Source organism: Bufo gargarizans, chromosome 2 (genome assembly GCF_014858855.1).
Source record: "Bufo gargarizans isolate SCDJY-AF-19 chromosome 2, ASM1485885v1, whole genome shotgun sequence".
Taxonomy (NCBI): Eukaryota; Metazoa; Chordata; class Amphibia; order Anura; family Bufonidae; genus Bufo; species Bufo gargarizans.
Genome location: NC_058081.1, coordinates 161,679,386 through 161,703,017, shown reverse-complemented (window position 1 = coordinate 161,703,017; position 23,632 = coordinate 161,679,386). Strand labels below are relative to the sequence as shown.

At 43.3% G+C, this 23,632-nt stretch overlaps 1 protein-coding gene across 1 annotated transcript in view; it reads right to left on the bottom strand.

Moving 5' to 3' along the window:
- The window catches only part of GLDN (gliomedin), a 67,305-nt gene extending 44,979 nt beyond the window's left edge, over positions 1-22,326 (bottom strand). The window contains exons 1-3 of the mRNA XM_044279638.1: positions 21,821-22,326; positions 16,151-16,202; positions 336-353 (exon numbers count right to left, since the gene is read on the bottom strand). Coding sequence (XP_044135573.1) covers positions 336-353; positions 16,151-16,202; positions 21,821-22,195 — 445 coding nt within the window. The 5' untranslated portion in view covers positions 22,196-22,326. The remainder of the gene's footprint in view (positions 1-335; positions 354-16,150; positions 16,203-21,820) is intronic.
- Positions 22,327-23,632: the final 1,306 nt, after the last annotated feature.

Here is a 23,632-nt window from a genome sequence, read left to right as displayed (position 1 = left end):
ATAACTTGTTGTTTCCCGTCAATTGTTGGTGAAAATTGCAAAACCAGAATACCCCTTTAAGGCCTATCTGCTTTTTCTTGCTATACTCAAATGGCCAATAATCGCTTGTACTGCTTCTATCAAGCTAACATTACAAAATTCTTTTCAGTGCAAATCCAAAAAGAACAAAGTCTCAGACAAACAGCATAATTATTCAAAGTGTGCAATAACAGATTAGCTACATACGTGCCAGCATCCAGATAGGATTGCCAGAGTTTTATTTTCTGTGATTCATGAAGTGATGGTGTATAATCATTAAAAGATAAGAATAATTAAGAAAGTGGAATATTACATACCCGGAGGACCAGGTGGACCTGCAAATAAAATAATTACGGTTATTAAAATTGTGAGTTTTATATAATTTTATATGGTATTGTTAAAATATGCTCTACAGCTAGATTTATAACACACAAACATCAGATGATTTGTTAATTAGTATAATGTATTTTCTTAATAAACATGTAAAATAATAAGAAAAGGCAAATAGCCAAAAACTCCTTGTAGGATCTACATACATTCTATAAATGTAATATTCCTTTGTAACTTTATTATGGTGCACCTTTCAATGCAGTATTGGGTGGTTGTCACAGAGATTTCACTGTATATGCAGTATTTGTATAATAATCAAGATATTTGGGCAGGCACAAGATGAGATGTGAATACAATAAGGCTTCTACCAAGTCAATACTGTACAATTTAAAGAGGACCTTTCACCAGAATTAAACTTCTAAAGTAACTATACAGGCATGTAGAGCGGCGCCCAGGGACCCCCGTGCACTTACTGTTATACCTGGGCGCCGCTCTGTTCTCCCGGTATAGCCTCCGGAATCTTTACAGTTAGGCTCCACCCAGGGGAACCTGCCGGCGCCTCCTTCTCCCATGCTGCAGCGCTGGCCAATCACAGCGCTCAGCTCTCTCTCAGGCTATGAGCTGAGCGCTGTGATTGGCCAGCGCTACAGCATGGGAGAAGCAGGCGCCGGCAGGTTCCCCTGGGTGTAGCCTAACTGTAAAGATACCGGAGGCAATTACAGGAGAACGGAGCGGCGCCCAGGTATAACAGTAAGTGCACGGGGGTCCCTGGGCGCCGCTCTACATGCATGTATAGTTACTTTAGAAGTTTAATTCTGGTGAAAGGTCCTCTTTAAAAACCCTTATCAGACTTGATGCTTGATTCTTGGGCTCTGGAATGGCCTATCACAAGAAAGGTAATGTCTCTTAGTGTTGAGAGTGAATATTCGAATCGCGAATTTTAATTGCTAATATCGCCACTTTGAGAATATTTAGAATATAGTGCTATATATTCGTATTCACGAATAGTGTTGGATATTCTAATTGCAAATATTTAGTGAATTTATCGTGAATATATTACATGCCTGATTTTCGCAATCAAGTAAACAATGACTGGAGATCACGAATTCTCAAATTTGCTAATTTATGGCGAATATTCGGCCAAAAATTTGCAAAATATTGCAAATTTGAATATTGCTTATGCCGCTCATCACTAATGTCTCTCCTTGGGGAGAGAGCGCCTTAATCAGCGTGAGGAGATTTATAGGCCATACATGCTCCTCTGGAACTCTGGGAAGGAAGGGACGCAAATGAGGTCTTAACAAGCTCTCCTTCTAATCCTACCAGATGTAAGGCAGCTATCCTATATGTCAATGTTTGACCCTTTAAGAAAGGGTATTAAATGAGCTAGTACCTCATCTAGTACAGACAGCTGTTTTGGGATGATTGCCCCCTCATCAGTGCAGAGCAGAGAATACTGGCTTAACTGGGTAAGAGGCCTAAGTCAGGATTTGGGGGGTACTATCTCTCCTTGGAAAGAGAGCACCTTAAGCAGTCATTGAGCATGGACTCCCATATTGTTGAGTAGATTAGGCAGTGGCTGAGTGACAGACAACAGAGGGTTGTAGTCAATGGAGAACATTCAAAACAAGGTCATGTTACCAGTGGGATTCCACAGGGATCTGTACTGGGACCAATTTTGTTTAATATCTTCATAAGTGACATTGCAGAAGGCCTCGATGGTAAGGTTTGTCTTTTTGCTGATGACACAAAGATATGTAACAGGGTTGATGTTCCTGGAGGGAAACGCCAAATGGAAAAGGATTTAGGAAAACTAGAAGAATGGTCAGAACTCTGGCAACTGAAATTTAATGTGGATAAGTGCAAGATAATGCACCTGGGGCGTAAAAACCCAAGGGCAGAATATAGAATATTTGACACAGTCCTGACCTCAGTATCTGAGGAAAGGGATTTAGGAGTAATTATTTCAGAAGACTTAAAGGTGGGAAGACAATGTAATAAAGCAGCACGAAATGCCAGCAGAATGCTTGGATGTATAGGGAGAGGTATAAGCAGTAGAAAGAGTGAAGTGCTTATGCCGCTGTACAGAACACTGGTGAGACCTCACTTGGAGTATTGTGCGCAGTACTGGAGGCCATATCTCCAGAAGGATATAGATACTCTAGAGAGAGTTCAGAGAAGAGCTACTAAACTGGTCCATGGATTGCAGTATAAAACTTACCAGACCGAGGGGATATGATAGAAACTTTTAAATACATAAAGGGAATCAACTCGGTAAAGGAGGAGAGCATATTTAAAAGAAGAAAAACTACCACAAGAGGACACAGTTTTAAATTAGAGGGGCAAAGGTTTAAAAGTAATATAAGGAAGTATTACTTTACTGAGAGAGTAGTGGATGCATGGAATAGCCTTCCTGCAGAAGTGGTAGCGGCAAATACAGTGAAGGAGTTTAAGCATGCATGGGATAGGCATAAGGCTATCCTTCATATAAGATAGGGCCAGGGACTATTCATAGGATTCAGATATATTGGGCAGACTAGATGGGCCAAATGGTTCTTATCTGCCGACACATTCTATGTTTCTATGTTAAGCGGTGTGAGACTTATAGGCCATACATGCTCTCTGAAAATCTTGGGAAGAAAGGGATGCAAATAAGGTCTTAACAAGCTCTGCCTCTAAATAGTGATGGACGAACATCGGCCGGGACGATTCGCGAACGCTCGTTTGCGATCAAATGTTCGCGAAGCGAGCGTTCGCGGCGGGCCCCGTTCACTTTAATGGCAGGCGAACCTGAAAAACCTCCAGGTCATATTTGCAGCCAGCAAACACTTACTAGAAGTACACAAATTGTCCCACAACATGGACAGTAATATACCAGAGGGGGATCATTGGCAAAAATACCCACAAAAAATATGTATTTTAATCCGAGGGCCATTTTTATGCGTCTTAAAGGGAAACTCTCAAAAATGTGCCCTGCTGGAGCCTAGATAACTGTTTATTTCCTGTCGGTTTGATGTATACAAATGTGAAGTACTCCATGTTTTTGTATCCTGCAGAGTCCATAAAAAAATACATACGTTAATGTAAATATTTTTTCTACCATGGAATTGTATGGTGAACGGATGCCACTTTACGGCATCAGTCTGAGGCATCTGTTAACGCATACATTTTTGGTATGCATTAGTGTTGAGCGCGAATATTTGAATTGCAAATTTTTTTCTCGAATATTGTAACTTTGAGAATTCGCGAATATTTAGAATATAGTTCTATATATTCGCGAAATCGAATCTGTGAAGGACACTGTTATGGGGGGATCTGGGGATGGCACTGTTATGGGGAGATCTGTGGATGACGCACTGTTATGGGGGGATCTGTGGATGACGCACTGTTATGGGGGCATCTGTGACGGACACTTATGGGGGGGATCTGTGAAGGATACTGTTACAGGGGGGATCTGTGGCTGACACTGTTATGGGGGATCTGTGGGTGGCACTGTTATGGGGGATCTGTGGGTGGCACTGTTATGGGGGATCTGTGGATGGCACTGTTATAGGGGATCTGTGGATGGCACTGTTATGGGGGATCTGTGGATGGCACTGTTATGGGGGATCTGTGGATGGCACTGTTATGGGGGATCTGTGGATGGCACTGTTATGGGGGATCTGTGGATGGCACTGTTATGGGGGATCTGTGGATGGCACTGTTATGGGGGGATCTGTGGATGACACACTGTTATGTAGGGATCTGTGGATGACGCACTGTTATGGGGGGATCTGTGGATGACGCACTGTTATGCGGGGATCTGTGATGGACACTTATGGGGGGGGGATCTGTGAAGGATACTGTTACAGGGGGGATCTGTGGCTGACACTGTTATGGGGGATCTGTGGATGGCACTGTTATGGGGGATCTGTGAATGGCACTGTTATGGGGGATCTGTGGATGGCACTGTTATGGGGGATCTGTGGATGGCACTGTTATGGGGGATCTGTGGATGGCACTGTTATGGGGGATCTGTGGATGGCACTGTTATGGGGCATCTGTGGATAGCACTGTTATATATGTGCCATCCACAGACCCCCACCCCATAACAGTGCCATCCACAGCCCCCCCCAGCCCCCCACCCCTTAACAGTGCCATCCACAGATGTCCCCCATAAAACTGTCATCCACAGATTCCCCCCCCCCCCACCGCTCCAGTATACAAATATAAAATGTCTCATTAAATTAAGACCTCTTTCACACTTGCGTTGTTAGGATCCGGCGGACACTTCCATTGCCGGAAGTGCCCGCCGGATCCGTAACACCGCAAGTGAACTGAAAGCATTTGAAGACTGATCAGTCTTCAAAATGTGTTCAGTGTTACTATGGCAGCCAGGACACTATTAAAGTCCTGGTTGCCATAGTAGTAGTGGGGAGCAGGGGAGCAGTATACTTACCGCCCGTGCGGCTCCCGGGGCGCTCCAGAATGACGTCAGAGCGCCCCGTGCGCATGGCTGACGTGATCCATGCGATCACGTCATCCATGTGCGTGGGGCGCCCTGACGTCACTCTGAAGCGCCCCGGAGCCGCACGGACGGTAAGTATACTGCTCCCCCGCTCCCCACTACACTTTACCATGGCAAACAGGACTTTAGCGTCCTGGCAGCCATGGTAACCATTCAGAAAAAGCTAAACGTCGGATCCGGTAATGCGCCGAAACGACGTTTAGCTTAAGGCCGGAACCAGATTAATGTCTTTCAATGGGCATTAATTCCGGATCCGGCCTTGCGGCAAGTGTTCAGGATTTTTGGCCAGAGCAAAAAGCTCAGCATGCTGCAGTATTTTCTCCGGCCAAAAAACGTTCCAGTCCTGAACTGAAGACATCCTGATGCATCCTGAACGGATTTCTCTCCATTCAGAATGCATTGGGATAATCCTGATCAGGATTTTTCCGGCATAGAGCCCCGACGACGGAACTCTATGCCGGAAAAGAAATACGCAAGTGTGAAAGAGCCCTTAAAGTGATTAAACATGCCCCCTCACTCCTCATATTACCGTACACCCTAACAGCTTCTGTACAACGCAGGCAGGCAGGCAGGCCGGGCGGCGCGTCACTGACGTCACGTGCCTGCGCCGCCTGCTTCATTCATTAAGTAGGCGGCGCAGGCATGTGACATCAGGGAGTTACACTGCCGCCCACCCGGCCTGCCTGCCTGCATTCTACAGAAGCTGTTAGAGTGTACGTTAATATTAAAAGTGGGGGGGGGGGGCATGTTTAATCACTTTTAATTGAATGAGATATTTTATATTTGTATAGTGCAGCACTGGAGAGGCGGGGCCGGCGTACAGTGACTGCACCGACCCCACCACAATTGCCGTCCCCCAGCTCCTCCTCCCAGTCCCTCCCCGCTCGCTCATACATCGCATTCCTGGGGGGGGAAAAGGGCTTCTTATGGGGCGAAACATACGGTAACTGTCGGTCAGTACCGGCCCCAAAAATTAGGCATTCACCTGACATAAAAGGCCTTTTATGCCGCTGTATATACATACCGATGTAGTAGAGTTAACACTCATGCTTTCTGAGATGTGCAATCTAAACTAAGCAAACACCTTCAATTGCTTTTCAACGGCTTTTGTTTCAAGATAACTCGATGATTTAAGAAATTTGAATTAAGAGTTTGAGTGCTAACCCTGCTACATCTGTAAGGCAAGGACCATTCTGTGTTCTGGGTGGTGTCGGATATGTGTGGGCTGGCATGAGGAAATTCAATTACTTATGGTAATCACAGGTGTTGAAGTCCTCCGAGATCCATGCCTCATTAATTTTTAAAAATGTGAGGTAGTGCACACTGTCGCTAGGCGAGTGTGCTTATCGGTCATGATTCCCCCTGCTGCGCTGAACGTCCTTTCGGACAGGACACTCGACAAGGGGCAAGCCAAGAGTTTCATGGCAAATTGTGCCAGCTCTGGCCACAGGTCAAGCCTGCACACCCAGTAGTCAAGGGGTTCCTCGCTTCTCAGAGCGTCCACATCGGGCGATAACCGGATGTAGTCGGACACCTGTCGATCTAGGTGATTAAGAGGGTGGCTGTTGATGGGTTGGCTGCAAGAATGATCTCATATCCGAAGTGACCAACACATCTTTAAACCGCCCTCTTTTTGCAGGCGCGGTAGGATTGGTACCCTCACCTGGTTCACTGTGGGTGGAAATTCATCTAACAGTGCCCGCAACAGCAGAATGCAGCATCTCTCGCAGCAAGGCTTGAAAATGCTGCATTCTGCCAGCCCTCTGTGATGCTGGTAACATGTTCGCCATATTATGTTTGTACCAGGGGTCTAAGTATGCTGCCACCCAGTACAGGTCCTTTACCTTTATGCTTTTTATACAGGGGTTTATCTTCAAACACTGGAGCATGAAGGCCCCCATTTACACTAAATTGGAAGCGGCGGAGTGCCCCTGGCTCCTGCTCATCGCCCAGGAGAATGTCGTCCTCTATCTCTTTCCCCCCAGCCACGGACAACACCAGGGATCCCCGAAAAGTTTAAAGCCTGCTCTTCTTGCTCCTCCTCCTCCCCCCAGCCACCATCCTGCTCTGACTCTTCTTCAGACTCCTGCTAACTTGTCTCGGATGGAGTAGCCCCCCCTGGGAATTCATTCAGCATTGCGACTTCCTCATCTTCCAGCTCCTGCTTCTTCAGCAACTTGATCAATGATACAACGCAATGCACGCTCCAGAAAGAAGGCGTGAGGTACAATGTCACTGATGGCGCCCTGGCTGCGACTGACCAGTTCGTGGTATCATCAAATGGCCGCAGAAGTCTGCATGCGCCGCGCATGAGCAGCCACTGGCGCGGTGAAAAGAAACCAAGCTCCCCAGAACGTGGCCTGCCGCAGAGTTCGAACAGGTAGTCAATAACGGTATGTTTCTGCTGGAGCAGCCTATCAAGCGTATACAAGGTGGAGTTCCAGCGCGTCGGGCAGTCACAAATTAGACGTCTGACGGGCAAGTGTTGTCGCTGCTGAAAGTCAGCAAGGTGAGCCATGGCCGTGTAAGATCTTCCAAAATGGCCAGGGATTTTCCTGGCCTGCTGCAAGACGTCCTGGACCCCGGGGTATTTGGCAATGAATCGCTGCACGACTAAGTTCAGGACGTGTGGCATGCACGACATGTGTGTCATTTTGCCCTGTTTCAGCACGCTCAGCAGATTGGCACCGTTGTCGCATGGCAACGTCTCACCTGGCACGTCGGATAGGTTCTGGGGAGCTTGGGGGTGCAGTGGAAGAGGCGGCAGCAGTGGAAAAGGAGGAGTCAGCCGAGGGGGAGACTGAGAAGGAGAAGAAGAGGCCGGCCTGCATGCAATCCGTGGCAGTAACACCAAATCCACACGGGTCAGCTGTCTAAAATGAATACAAATAAGTCACAGGGGCCTGATGGGATACACCCAAAGCTATTAAAAGAGTGTAGCGGTGTACTACCAAAACCATTAACAGATTTATTTAACCAATCACTGGTAACAGTAGTCGTCCCAAAAGATTGGAAATTAGCAAATGTTGTGCCCATTCACAAAAAAGGTAGTAGGTAGGAATCGGGCAACTATAGGCCAGTAAGCCTGACATCAGTAGTGGGGAAATTAATGGAAACCATACTTAAGGAGAGGATTGTGGAATCTTATTGATTTTTTTGTTTGGGTGACTAAAATAATAGATGGCGGAGGTGCAGTAGACATCGCTTATCTAGACTTTAGTAAGGGTTTTGATACTGTTCCACATAGAAGGCTTATAAATAATTTGCAGTCTTTGTGCTTCGACTCCCATATTGTTTAATGGATTAGGCAGTGGCTGAGGGACAGACAACAGAGTTCTAGTCAATGGAGTATATTCAGACCATGGTCTTGTTATTAGTGGGGTACTTCAGGGATCTGTTCTGGGACCCATATTGTTTAATATCGTTATTAGCGAAATTGCAGAAGGCCTCGATGGTAAGGTGTGTCTTTTTGCTGATGGCAAAAAGATTTGTAACAGGGTTGATGTTCCTGGAGGGATACTCCAAATGGAAAAGGATTTAGGAAAACTAGAGGAATGGTCAAAATCTGGCAACTAAAATTTAATGTTGATAAGTGCAAGATAATGCACCTGGGGCGTAAAAACCCAAGAGCAGAATATAAATTCAGTGATACAATCCTAACCTCAGTATCTGTCATAGAGCAGCAGGAAATGCTAGCAGAATGCTTGGGTGTATAGGGAGAGGCATTTACAGTAGAAAAAGGGAGGTGCTCATGCCGCTCTACAGAGCACTAGTGAGACCTCATTTGGAGTATTGTGCGCAGTACTGGAGACCATATCTCCAGAAGGATATTGATACTTTGGAGAGAGTTCAGAGAAGAGCTACTAAACTAGTACATGGATTGCAGGCTAAAACTTACCAGGAAAGATTAAAGGACCTTAACATGTATAGCTTGGAAGAAAGACGAGACAGATGGGATATGATAGAAACTTTTAAATACATAAAGGGAATCAACAGGTAAAAGAGGAGAGAATGTTTAAAAGAAGAACAACTGCTAAAAGAGGACATAGTTTTAAATTAGAGGGGCAAAGGTTTAAAGGTAATATCAGGAAGTATTACTTTGCTGAGAGAGTAGTGGATGCATGGAATAGCCTTCCTGTAGAAATGGTAGCTGCAAATACAGTGAAGGAGTTTAAAGGCATTCTGTCACCACATTTTACCCCCTACAGTAAAACATAGCTACTTTTAGGTCTCCCTGAGCTGTACTAAATGATGCCCTTATTAACTAATAGTCTTGATTTATTTATTTATAAAATCGATTTTAGTGATATGCTAATGACTTACATAAGGTGCCCAAGGGGATGTCCTTTCCTAACTTGGTGCCCAGCTGCACCCCTCAGTCCAGTGCCCAGCACCGCCTTCCTGAGTCCAGCGCCACCGCTAATATCATATATTTTAGAGCTGGAGCGCTAACGTAATCCCTGAGCCTGTTTGAAATCCCGCGCGTGCGCACTACGCACTGTATTTTGTGCCCTTGCGGACTACAGGTAATGGCATCATCGAGCGAAGTGTGCTGCATGCCAGCGCATGTTTTACTGTAGGGGGTAAAATGTGGTGACAGAATCCCTTTTAAGCATGCATGGGATAGGCATAAGGCCATCCTTCATATAAGATAGGGCCAGGGGCTAGTCATAGTATTCAGTATATTGGGCAGACTAGATGGGCCAAATGCTTCTTATCTGCCGACACATTCTATGTTTCTATGTTACATGCTTGATGGCTGTCAGAAGGTTAACCCAGTGTGCAGTAAAAGTTATGTATCTTCCCTGCCCGTGTTTGCTAGACAATGTCTCTGTGGTCAAATGTATCTTGGCACTGACACTGTGTGCCAGAGATATATTAACTTGCCGCTGAACGTGGCCATGTAGTTCAGGGATGCCCTTCTGGGAGTAATATTTCCTTCCGGTGACCTTCCATTGCGGTGTGCCAATGGTGACAAATTTTCTAAAGGCCTCAGAGTCCACCAATTTTTATGGCAGTAGTTGGCGGGTTAGCTGTTTCGACAAGCCAGCGGTCAGCCATTGGGAAAGAGGATTATCCGGTGTCATCATTTTTTTTACGCTTGAACATTTGGGCCACGGAAGCCTGCCTTGTGCCAGATGAATACGACGACGGCACTGTTGAAGGTGGAGTGGAGGACAAATGGGAGGAGAGAGAAAAAGGAGAAGTGAAGAAGGAAGCAGGACATGGAGCAACGGGAGTGTGGCTTTGTGGTTCTGACGGCGTTGCTCCCACTGGGCTCAGTGATGGGAGGCCAGGTGTCTCCTTAAGGCGGTCGTCCCTAGGTGAGTGTTGGGCTTACCTTATGCGTTGACAGCACAGGCTGAAGATGGCAACACTATTGTCAGCAGCTGACACATTTAAAAAGCCCACACTGCAGAGCCATTTGCCGGCGTCCTGGGAGCGCAAGATGTGACCGTGCATGGTGGATGGCTCGCTCCAGATACATTTGCAGTCTGCTTTCTGCCTCCTCTGCACTGCGAGTTCTGCCTTCTTCTCCTCCTTATCTACTGCTCAGTCTCTCCCTCTGAACTCCCCTCCTCTTCCTCTCTTGTGGGCACCCACGTGACGTCCATCGATATGTCATCATAGTCACCTTCACCACCACTGACATTAGAGATCTCGGAGTAGGCAGCAACATCGGGGACCACCCTTCTTGGGCTGATCTGGGTACTGTCATTAGACCGCTGGGTGTGGCAATTGCTACCTCCTCTTCCTCATTCGATGCCAAGAATGGCTGCGCATTCGGTAAGGTCTGGGAATGGATGGGAAAATAATTCCTCTGACTCGAGTGGAGGGGCTATGATGGTGGTGTCTTTGGGGGTGCACACAGCAGAGAGTGAGGAGGGTGCAGATACAGAGGATGAGGAGTGCACAGAAGCGGAAGGCTGAGTGAGCCACTCAACCAACTCTAGTGTGTCCTTTGACATAATCGCACGCACCTTCTCCAACTTCCCACTTAGGCTCTGGCCTGGTGCACCTGCCCGACCCCTACTACCCCTGCGGAATGGCCTGCCTCTTCCTCTGCCTGTCATTTTCAAAATGATCCTGTTCCAAAGTCCCTAGAGAAGAGCAGTATTTGTGGAAGCTGATATATGGCAGGCCTCAATCAGTTGTTAGTTGAAGCTGGTATATCACCCTCAAGCAGTAATTTTGTGGACACAGGTATAGGGAAAACCTCAATCACAAAACACATAATGTAAAATAGCTGCCAGATCGGGTTCTGTTATAGGGTTAGGGGTGTGTCCATGTGCTGGAGCGTCTCTTTTGGCTGTTCTGTCCCACCTGATGTATGTGTCATGGGTCAAAGTTAGGCGCAATGCAAAAGAATATAGCGTGCACGGATATCGCCATATGTTTGCATGTTCGGTGGATCGTGAACGTGCAAGGTTCGCCGCAAACCGACCGTCGGGCAAACCGCAAGGCCATCACTACCTCTAATGCCACCAGATGTACAGCAATTACAAAAAACAAAATGGATGCACACCATTATATATACAAACAATAGAGCTAGGAAATGGGGGTCATTCTAGATAAAAGTGGTACAATACCGACTATAAATTAGTATATGCATGCAACCAGATGTACAGCAGTTATACTTTAAATAGGCCTTGAGACATGACTCAGATATTAAATAAGCAAGTACCTCATCTGCAGAGAGCTGTTTCAGGGTGATTGCCCCTCATCGGTGCAAAGCAGATAGTACTGGCTTAACTGCATGAGAGGCCTAAGTCAGGATTTGGGGGGTACTATCTCTCCTTGGGGAAAGAGTGCCTTAACCGACGTGAGGAGACTTATAGGCCATACATGCTCCTCTGGAATTCTGGGAAGAAAGGTATGCAAAAGAACTCTTAACAAGCTCTGCCTCTATTGCCACCAGATGTAAGGCAGCTATCCTATAAGTCAATGTTCGACCCTTTAAAAAGACCTTGAGACATGATTCGGATATTAAGTAAACTGGTACCTCGTCTGCAGAGAGCTGTTTCAGGGTGATTGTCCCTCATCAGTGCAGTGTAGAGAGTACTGGCTTAACTGGGCGAGAGGGCAGGATTTGGGGGGTACTATTTCTCCTTGGGAGTACCTCCCAAATCCTGAACAGGACTACATTGAACATGGAAATGGTGCTGCTCCAGCATCTCTACATAACACCCTTAGCTTAAATGGCCCTGCACACAAAAGAGGACTACTGTATGTCCTCCTTTAAAGGCAAATCCTCCAGTGGACGTTGATAATTGTTTAGTTTCCCTGCCTGACTGTTATGAACCCATGATGGCTAATATGATGATATATATGTTACTCTTTGTAACAGTGTGGGTTTGGACCCACAGTGCCTACTGAACAGATATGGCTTGTGGCCTACTCTTGAGGGCATGATCAAGGTGCTCCTCTGGTTTTTAACCTTCCAACCCCCTTATGCAGGGATCTGGACTTTGCTGCAGTGAACACCAAGCTGCTACATCTAGTAGTTGTCTCCATTGAGAGGCTGCTGACCCAGGCGGGTGAAGAGACACAGTGTGTGGCACCAACGGGACTGTGAAGAGAGTGGTCAGTTTGTCCAGTATAGTAGTTACGTATAAGTCAGAACAGACAGCACAGGGTCAATTTAGCAAACAGGCAAAGGTCTGGCATGGGAGCTCAAAAGAATACAATAGTGCATATTTGCTTGAGTAGACAAGCTAGGATCCTATAGCTTGGGCCCCATCCAATAGGGGAAGGTCCCCTTTATACCCCAGGGTATGCTGCCCTTGGCTGGGGACGGATTAGCCTGTGCATGATCTTTCCTTTTAAGAGCTAAGAAGAGCATATGTGCCCTAAGGAAGCGAGCACAAGGATGCAAGCATAGAAGGCTGTGAGCAGCCTCCAGCAGGGAAAGTAAGTAATCCTGTGGAGAGGGAGGACATGCTGGTGGGCATTGCTGAAGATGCCTTGTGAGCTGCACTTCCCATATAGAAAAAAAATGGGTGAATTCTACAAAGCTCACTATGACCTGGTGGCCGCTCGCTCACTCGAGGAAGAATAAAACAGCTTCCTGACAAAGCAGCAGACTAGTAAGACCACTCACAGTGTAATAATATCAAATTGCAGGGCATGGCGAAGAAAGTGCCCCCTCAAGCTCTCCATAAATATGTATTACAACTTTTTAAGGTGTTACAACTCAACCATTCAGACCTGCACATCATACAATTGTCTATGCAGATGTAACCCTGCACCAGCTTCCAAACCCAAAAACTGTTTCTTCTCCAATGGCAAGAGTCTTGATCACATAATCCCTATATGATCACGGGATCTCTCTATCACTCTGGAATGTCTTTTCATTTAATACTATTGATTTCTAAGTTTTAACATTTATTTTGTAACTCTTGTTTTGCTTTTTTAACTTGATTTTATGTGGATCTTTGGGTGTTCTTTCCTGCCCACAGGTGAGGCACCTTTTCTTCACTATATATATATATATATATATATATATATATATATATATGTCTTCTGTACGTCAATTATGTATGTAAACCTGAAGAAGGAGAATTATATCTCCGAAACACGCAGTTTTTTTCGCAATAAAAAGAATCCATTAATCGCATGACAGTTGATGTGGTCCTTTTGCACCTGGCAGTTCACCATTCTCAACTCTACTTATCTCCTTGGAAGACTGGGCACCTGTCCTTGAAGTTTGTGTGACTGCGGCTGCATCCCATACAACTTTTGCAATCCTGATACACATACATTAGAGTTGTGCCTTACTGAGCACAACCTAAGCAGGTGAGCCTCCAATTTACGGGGTTCTGATGATTCATGGTCTTGATGTACTCACCCTATGGTGCGCTGCCTATTTCAGTTCTGACCCTAATACGTCCCGCCTTCAATTTGTGATCTATGTACCTAGATGTCTTATTTGTCACACTGCAGATGAAACAGCAATTTCCTTGACTCACCAAGGCCCCCACAAACGACAATATCAAATACAAATGGGAAATCCCTTGCAAAGTGATCATTCTCTGCAGTAGTGCCAACTATACAATCTGTGAGCTTGAAGACATCAATGAATAAAGATGAAGTTCCTACAATGCCTTTTATATTTATTCACATTGCTATTATTATTACACTCCCACTTTCATAATTTTTATTAAAGCTTCAACGAATTCTGAATTCATCTGCAAAAAATGTTCCACTATGACCAAATTCTAGCCCTGGGGGAATGAGTGCTCCTGAAGTGAAAGCATACCACTAAGCCACTACTATATAGACCAACAAGCGTTTTGGCGTAAAGTGGGAGAAAATAAGAAAGGGTTTTTCTAGAGAAATTCATTGATGGTCAACCATTAATCTCTTTATTAAGAGTTCATGGCAGCAATAATCCTCCTCAAATTGCCTCAGACAATAACAGTATAAAAGCAGCAATAAAAGAATAGTAGATCACTTTTAATTCAAAATTCCCATCCACGTGTGCTCTATTCTCTTCCTTCTCCTCATAAAAAGAAAAAATATTAGGAACAGATACATTTCTTTTTTAAATTCACTCCTTGTTTTGGCTTTCAAAACTGCATGCAGAAACCTGACCGTGTGACTGTACCCTAATGCATGAACTCCCCTCAGTTCCCCAACCAGCATTTTAATTCTACTCATCATCTTCAACAAGCATCCTTACTTGAATTGTAACTCTTCTCACACGTTGTTATGGAAGATAGATCTTCATTTTCTTTTCTTACATGAAAATAACAAAAAGGTACAAAATACAATATAGCTTTCCTAGCTATCAAGATGAAGGACTACTGCTTAAAGGTCCCTTAAAGGGCCACTTATCAGGAACGATAATTGTCTTGTATAAAAGTGCCACTAATTACGTAGTGAATGAGCAAACTTACTCTCTACGGGGATGAGCAAACATAGTGGTGATTGCTTGTCCCTTTACACAGGCAATGAATTCTAAAGATAATTGCTAGCGAGCATTCATAGGAACAATTATCTGGCTGTGTTAATGTACCGCTGATAACCCGATGCCCCATCTGTGAGCACACAAAAACGTTGTTTGCCGGCAGCAGATCATGATGTGTAAACAGCACTCTGCTGCCCGCAATCAGTATGGGGAAGAGTGAAGGCATAAGTGATGCATCATTTTGTGTAAGATGTTCTTGTGGTGCATGCGGTCCGCCCCGGCATCCTCCATTGTACGCATTTGTTGCTGGGGTCTGCGGACCGCATGCCAAGGAATTGCTCCCCCGGGTATAGACACGCTACAGTGTTTGGGTTTGGAGCATTTTCACCCGTTTAGGCCACTTTTTTCTGTGAGTTTTTGTCCTTATGTGTATGGAATGTGCCACTTTGTTTTGCTGGTAATGTTCTTTTGCACCTGGTAGCTTCTGTGTCACATGGTCTGATGTGGGTGCGGCTTCTGTGTCACATGGTCTGTTGTGGGTGCGGCTTCTGTGTCACATGGTCTGTTGTGGGTGCGGCTTCTGTGTCACATGGTCTGTTATGGGTGCGGCTTCTGTGTCACATGGTCTGTTGTGGGTGCGGCTCACAGCTTTATCCTACCTCACAGTGCATTGGTGATACCACTATGGAGGCATGTGAGAGTCTGGCTGTGAGTTGGTCTCTAGCATTGTTCAGACCCTGTTCACACACCACTGGGCAGTTTAGTGGTAGGACCCCATGCGTGCTGAGACACCGTGACGTGGTGCATGAGGGGCTCCGATATGTTCCTGACTGGAAGATATTGGCAAAGTTCTCAGCTTATAACATCGGCCTGGGGAGTTAGCTAGTATTGTCAGTTGCGTATCATTTTGGTGCATTTTTTGCACTGATTTTTTTTTTTCATTAGTGATTGTTCCTCCCCATACTGTGGAGGAGATTGTGGCATGTAAATGCACCAGTCTCCTCCACCAGCGAGCAGCAGATTGTCACGAACAAACCGCTCCATCCGCACAATCTGCTTCAAAACAATATGTCCATATTAATACTCATAAGTTCTACAGGCAAGTGTCTCAGCAAATCACAATTCTAATGAGACTTACTTAGCAATCCAAACCCTGTCATAAAAGATGGATTGAAACCTTATATTCTGAAGTCTGCTTTCTGGTGGCAGGAACAATGTAACACATCACCTCTACTATGTGTTATATATACAGTTCATAAAGTAAAAGAAGACTGTAAAATCATAATGGAGAGAGAAAATGTACAATGTGCATGAACTGAGAAACATCTGCAATTTTATGGCCTAACAATACCTATCATATACTTTAAAAGGAAATATAGACATACCTGTTAGACAGATTCCTTTAGTGCTGTTGCATAAACCAAGCATGACACGAACCTATATAACAAGGAAAGGGGACATCAGTACCAGCTATACAGAGTCCTGACAGAAGAGTGGAGTTGTAGTCATGAATACATGAACTACATTATGAATACATTATGCACAGCATATTTGACGACAGAACTAAGGCTACTTTCACACTAGCATTCTTGCTGGATCCGGCAGGGTTCAGCAAAAACGCTTCCGTTACTGATAATACAACCATCTGCATCCGTTATGAACAGATCCAGTTGTATTATCTTTAACATAGCAAGGACAGATCCGTCATGAACTCCGCTGAAAGTCAATGAAGCACATATCCGTTTTCTATTGTGTTAGATTGTGTCAGAGAAAACGGATCCGTCTCCATTGACTTGCATTGTGGGTCATGACAGATCCATCTTGCTACGCATCCCTGCGGTTTGCTCTCCGGTATGGGAACGCAACCAAACGGAACGGAATGCATTTTGGAGCATTCCATTCTGTTCAGTTACGTTTGTCCCCATTGACAATGAATGGGGACAAAACTGAAGATTCTTTTTCCGGTATTGAGACCCTATGAAGGATCTCAATACCAGAAAATAGAAACGTTAGTGTGAAAGAAGCCTAAGGCCTCATGCACACAACTGTTTTTTTTTCCCATTTACGGGCCATTTTTTACGGTCCGTATACGGAACCAATCATTTAAAATGGTCCGCCAAAAAAAAGCGAATGTACTCCATATGCATTCCGTATTTCCTTTCAAAAATAGAACATTTGCTATTATTGCCCACAAATCACCTTCCGTCAATGGGTCCGCAAAAAAAAGTAACACATATGGAAATGCATCCATATGTCTTCCGTATCCGTTCTGTTTTTGCGGAACCATCTATTGAAAATGTTATGCCCAGCCCAATTTTTTCTGTGTAATTACTGTATATGCCATACGGAAAAACGGAACGGAAATGGAAACACAACGGAAACAAAAAACAGAACAACGGATCTGTTAAAAACGGACCGCAAAACACTGAAAAAGCCATGCGGTCATGTGCAATAGGCCTAATAGAGAGCCCATTACAATATTTACTCTGTGCTCCCATGGGAGGTGTAACTAAAGGTCATAGGGTCCCTATGCACACTGTCAGTGTTACAGTTCTCACAGTGGACAGTAATTTGACTCCAAAAGGTAGATATTTTAGGGTAGTAAAGTGTTGAAAGTAAAAATGAGAAAATCAGAGGAACAACTTCCCTTGTACAACAAAAAAAGAAAGTAGATTCATACAATTTAATATCAACTTTATTCCTGAATTTTAATATGGTTTTGTTATTACTGTAGCTTTGAAGTAAGAAGAACTGAGACCAGGTTCACACTGTGCAGACTATTAAACGTGTCTTTTTTCAGCCAAAACCACGATTGGAGAGACTAGAGAATAATAATTTCTTCCTTTTTTATCCTCTTATGCATGGATGTCAAACTCATGGCCCTCCAGATGTTGCAAAACTACAACTCCCATCATTCCCTGATAGCTGTAGTAAGCCCAGGCATGATGGGAGTTGTAGTTTTGCAACAGCTGGAGGGCCACGAGTTTGACATCCCTGCTCTTATGGCTTTGACTTAAAAAAACTCAATACGTCAAAAACTTCACCAAACTACTTTGCAGTTGCAAGGAATAAAATGAAACCAATTACATTCTTGTCACTATGAAACTTAAAGTATTACTGTTGTTTCTGATAAAACATGAGAAATGCCACTATATCTGACCATTATATGACTTATATTCTGCATTTATCGATTTAGACCTCATGCACACGATTGTGCCTTTTTTGCGGTCCGCAAACCGAGGATCCGCAAAACACTGAAGCGGCCCATTGTAGACATGCCTATTCTGGTCCGCAAAATGGACAAGAATAGGACATATTATATTGCGGCTCGGATGTGGACCATAACTACGGTCATGTGCATGAGGTCTTATTATGAAAATATTGTATATGGTCTTTTCCTAATAAAATCTTATTTCCATTAATGTAATAAATATCCTACATTGTCTCTCCATCAGTAATACAAAATATTGGCAGTCATGTATAACAAAAACATTGCAGTCACAATAAATGCCATTACAGGAACAGAAAAATGAAAAAATGGTGTCCATTATAGGACAGACACAAACAGAGCCCAATGGACCCTATTGACTATAATATGGTCTGCAGGTTTCCATCATGGCATCCATCAGTTTACAGCATGCTGTGCAACTTTTTCCAGCTTTTTTTTTTTTTTTACGGAATCTGTATTAGGGGATGTTCACAAGGGTGAGTTGTCTGTCTGGATGCAATGTGTTTAGTGAATGCTTAGTATCCGGACTAAATCCTGACCCATTCCTTTCAAGGGGTCTTTGCACATGAGTATACTGTAGTTTTTCACGCATCATCTCTACGTTCAGGAAAAATCTCAGCATGTTCTATATTGTGCGTTTTTCATGCAGCCCTGGCCGCATAAAAGTGATTGGGGCTTTTGTGAAAAATGGAAGGCGTCTGGATACAATACGTTTTTCAATGATGGTTGTTAGGAGATGTAGATTGCTATTCTTCATTTCATTCACGTGAGTGAAAAACGCATGCAATCCAGATACAATCCAAACGCACACACTGAACACAATCTCAGACAAAACTGATTGAAGTTATGTGCAAAACCATCAGTTTTTCCTTGAACAGATCCTGACACAATTCATTCAGCTCATGAGTAATAGTCCTAAGACGCTGAGGGCCACCATGGCAGAAACTCAATGAACCCCATTATAATCAATGGGGTCTGTTCAGTGCCATTGTTGTCCATCACACAACAAATGTGATGTGAAACTAGCCTTATCAAAACCTATCCAGGAATGGATCCTATTCATATCTATGGGACTCACATTTGTGCCAAAGTGCATCAGTTCAGTCATAATCAGTTTTATTTTTTTAATATTGAGATTGATAAGTGATTGAGTAAAAAATGATGAAAACTGGTGTAAACTGATAACAATGTGTCCTTAACTGTATAACTTGTTTATAATCTGTTCACACCAAGTTTTAGTGCATGCCCATAGTATATGCAGAACATATCCGTAGATATCTATGAACAGATAGTATGGAAAATGAGTAGGTGGGTGGGAGATGTCAGCATATTTATTTCATATGTACAGCTCCATGGAATGAATGGCGCCTTAATAATAAATAATATAAACATAGAAACATAGAATGTGTTGGTAGATAAGAACCGTTTGGCCCATCTAGTCTGCTCAATATACTAAGTACTATGGATAGCCCCTGGCCCTATCTTATATGAAGGATGGCCTTATGCCTATCCCATGCATGCTTAAACTCATTCACTGTATTTGCAGCTACCACTTCTGCAGGAAGGCTATTCCATGCATCCACTACTCTCTCAGTAAAGTAATACTTCCTGATATTACTTTTATCCTTTGCCCCTCTAATTTAAAACTATGTCTTCTTGTAGCAGTTTTTCTTCTTTTCAATATTCTCTCCTCTTTTACCTTGTTGATTCCCTTTAAGTATTTAAAAGTTTCTATCATATCCCCTCTGTCTCATCTTTCTTCCAAGCTATACATGTTAAGGTCCTTTAATCTTTCCTGGTAAGTTTTATCCTGCAATCCATGTACCAGTTTAGTAGCTCTTCTCTGAACTCTCTCCAAAGTATCAATATCCTTCTGGAGATATGGTCTCCAGTACTGAGCACAATACTCCAAATGAGGTCTCACTAGTGCTCTGTAGAGAGGCATGAGCAGCTCCCTCTTTCTACTGGTAATTCCTCTCCCTATTCACCGAAGCATTCTGCTAGCATGCTTCGGTGAATAGGCTGCTCTATGACATGGTCTGACTACCTTTAAGTCTTCTGAAATAATGATCCCTAAATCCCTTTCCTCAGATACTGAGGTTAGGACTGTATCACTGATTTTAGATTTTTGCTCTTGGGTTTTTACGCCCCAGGTGCATTATCTTGCACTTATCAATATTAAATTTTAGTTGCCAGATTTTTGACTATTCCTCTAGTTTTCCTAAGTCCTTTTCCATTTGGTGTATCCCTCCAGGAACATCAACCCTGTTACAAATCTTTGTGTCATCAGCAAAAAGACACACCTTACCATCGAGGCCTTCTGCAATTTCGCTGATAAAGATATTAAACAATATGGGTCCCAGAACAGATCCCTGAGGTACCCCACTGGTAACAGGACCATGGTCTGAATATACTCCATTGACTACAACCCTCTGTTGTCTGTCCCTCAGCCACTGCCTAATCCATTCAACAATATGGGAGTCCAAGCCCAAAGACTGCAATTTATTGATAAGCCTTCTATGTGGGACAGTATCAAAAGCCTTACTAAAGTCTAGATAAGCGATGTCTACTGCACCTCCGCCATCTATTATTTTAGTCACCAAATCAAAAAAATCTTTAAGATTAGTTTGACATGATCTCCCTGAAGTAAACCCATGCTGTTGTTCGTCTTTTAATCCATGGGATTTTAGATGTTCCACAATCCTCTCCTTAAGTATGGTTTCCATTAATTTCCCCCCTATTGATGTCAGGCTTACTGGCCTATAGTTGCCCGATTCCTCCCTATTACCTTTCTTGGAAATGGGCACAACATTTGCTAATTTCCAATCTTCTGGGACGACTCCTGTTACCAGTGATTGGTTAAATAAATCTGTTAATAGTTTTGCTAGTTCACCGCTGAGCTCTTTTAATAGCTTTGGGTGTATCCCATCAGGCCCCTGTGACTTATTTGTATTAATTTTACACAGCTGACTTAGAACCTCTTCCTCTGTAAAGACACATGCATCAAAAGATTCATTAGTCTTCCTTCCTAACTGAGGTCCTTTTCCTTCATTTTCCTTTGTAAAAACTGAACAGAAGTATTCATTGAGGCAGTCAGCTAGTTCTTTATCTTCTTCCATATACCTTCCTTCTATCGTTTTTAATTTTGTAAGAATAATAATAATAATAATGACTGTACGCTGAAAGCATAGTCAACAACACTTTTCAATACAAAAGGATCATGCAAAAAGTAAATACTATATAGTCTTTTTTTTATAATGGAAGATGTAGTAAAACTATATGGGCGTATAACTGCATACGTTCTTACCATATGTTTAACATAAAATTCCTTATCGAGCAAGAAAAAGAAAAACCATACTTCATAAATGTACAAGTGTGAACCTATCTATAAGCTGAAGTAAGATTTTACATGCAGTGAAAGTCACCAAGACATAATAATAGGCTGAAATGGGAAAGTGTCAAAACCCTTGATCTCCGGCATGTAAGAGTGCTGCTAATTCTATTAATGAAGAAGGAACACTATGTGTCATTGTGAATTACAATCCTTTTTCTGACTGCTCTAGTATCTTATACTATATAGGTCAGTATATGCAATGAATCTGTGTGATAAGATACAATTTTGATGAAAAATCAGTAATTGGGTTATACGGTACTTTCAGCTAAATGCACAGTTTTGAAAATTTGTTAAATTTACGAAGACGTTAAATATTCCTCATTTAAGCTGAAAAAAAATGATTAATCTAAATCTAAACATCACAACATTCACCAATAATAGATCAATCTAAATATGTGGTGGTATATGTATAGATAATTGATTTCAGATTACCGGGACCATAGAATATGTCATCATCATGAGCATGTCTTCATTCTCAGCTCGGATATAGGATTCTTGTTGCCTGTGACGATGGCTCCTCTTGTTTCTGGAGACCTGCGTCCTTGTTTCCTCCAAATCTTTCTCTTTTATCTCTGATACTAGCTGGTTCAGGTGAGAGGTCAATAAGTCCTCTTGGGATGGTCTTTGATAAGATTCCAGTTCCTTGACTCTAGAAGCAAGGTCTTTCCATTGCAATAGGATGAATAAGGTTCCACCTACATTGAGCACTGTGATAATAGCCAGCACAGCTATCACACCTCTGAGGACTACACTACTTTGTCCTCTTTCAGAACAAGCCACAAGGCTAACAACCCTTTCTGTCCCCATTCCAGTGACTGTGGCTAAGCAAGCACACTCTACTCAGTCTTTTTCCTTAAGAGTCTCCACAAGAAGAATATTATCTTCTTCTGGATAACAAAGCACGTTTTATGGAGTGGAGTCTGTTTAAATGCCTTGACTTGCCGTGGGCTGTTTAACAAAGATTATACTTTCAGATCCAAATTAATGATGTGGAATTAATGGCAGAGGCGTGTGTCTGGGAGAGTCAAGGAGGGGCCCTATAAGAGGATGGAGGGTGTCTTGGAAACAGAAGTCAAAGTCTTAGCTTTTGTTATAGAAATACGCAGTCAATTATCAGAAAATGACAGAAACTTTGACACTTTGATTTCTTTGTAAAGCACAAATATCATCCCTAAGGTAAAGATCAATTCTTTGAAAAAGGCATGCAATTAGAAAAGCTAATCTTAAGAACAGCTCGTCATTGTATTCAAATAATATTACATTTGTCATGGATCAGTACACACAAACACACACTAAACATGCTAAACACATACAATAAACATGCTTTTTAGCCTGGCTGATGGTATAAATTAGATGTTCAAATGCTATTTAAAATGAATAGCCTACTAAGGAGGTAAGACTTCTAGTAATAAACACTTAAAGGGCTTGGTCCATCTGGAACATTGATGGCATATCGTTATGGGACTGCTGGAAATAGCTGTGCCACCTCTCTATTTTTGGAACTCCCATAGCAGTGAACAGGGGGTGGCCACACATGAGTGGGTGCTCTCTGTTCACTCTGGGGTTATCATTCTGGAGATAAGAGTGGGTCCCAGACAATCTGACATTGATGGCTTGCACTAGCAATATATTATCCATGTCCTTGAAGAGAATATCCCTTTAAATATTTGCCCTTTGATGAACCAATTTTCTTTCCAGTGGCTCTCTGGTTAATAGAATGGGCCATAAGTAGTAGAAACGTATACTGTATGATGTTAATTTGCCTAGGCCAAATGGAAGTGGTTGTGCTGATGGGACAATCCCTTAAAATGTAATTATTAACAATGCCTTTATATACAGTATTTCTATTACCAGAATTTTTCCTCATTGCAAGTAGAAATACTTTAAGCAAGGGGGTACGTAACGTAGAGTCAGTGCACCTGGCTCCTAAGGTGACCTTGGAGACTTGGGACAATGCAACTCCTCTGGAGGGAAGTCCTAGATAAGTTCTCACCATCTAGTTGGTCCTACCCCATTTGCTATTAGGTGATGAGAACCTATGTAGAACTCCCCTGCAGAGAAGTTGCATCGTTAACACACCTGGTGCTGAAAAAATGGCTCAGGGGTCATGAAATAGGGTAGAAAGGATACACAAACACCAGGCCCTCTTTTGTTGGGTGGTAAAAGCTGGCACCACAATAAAGGGTCTAGTTTGATCTTTGCTATACGGCCTTCTCTTTGTGTACAAAACTTGATTGAATATAG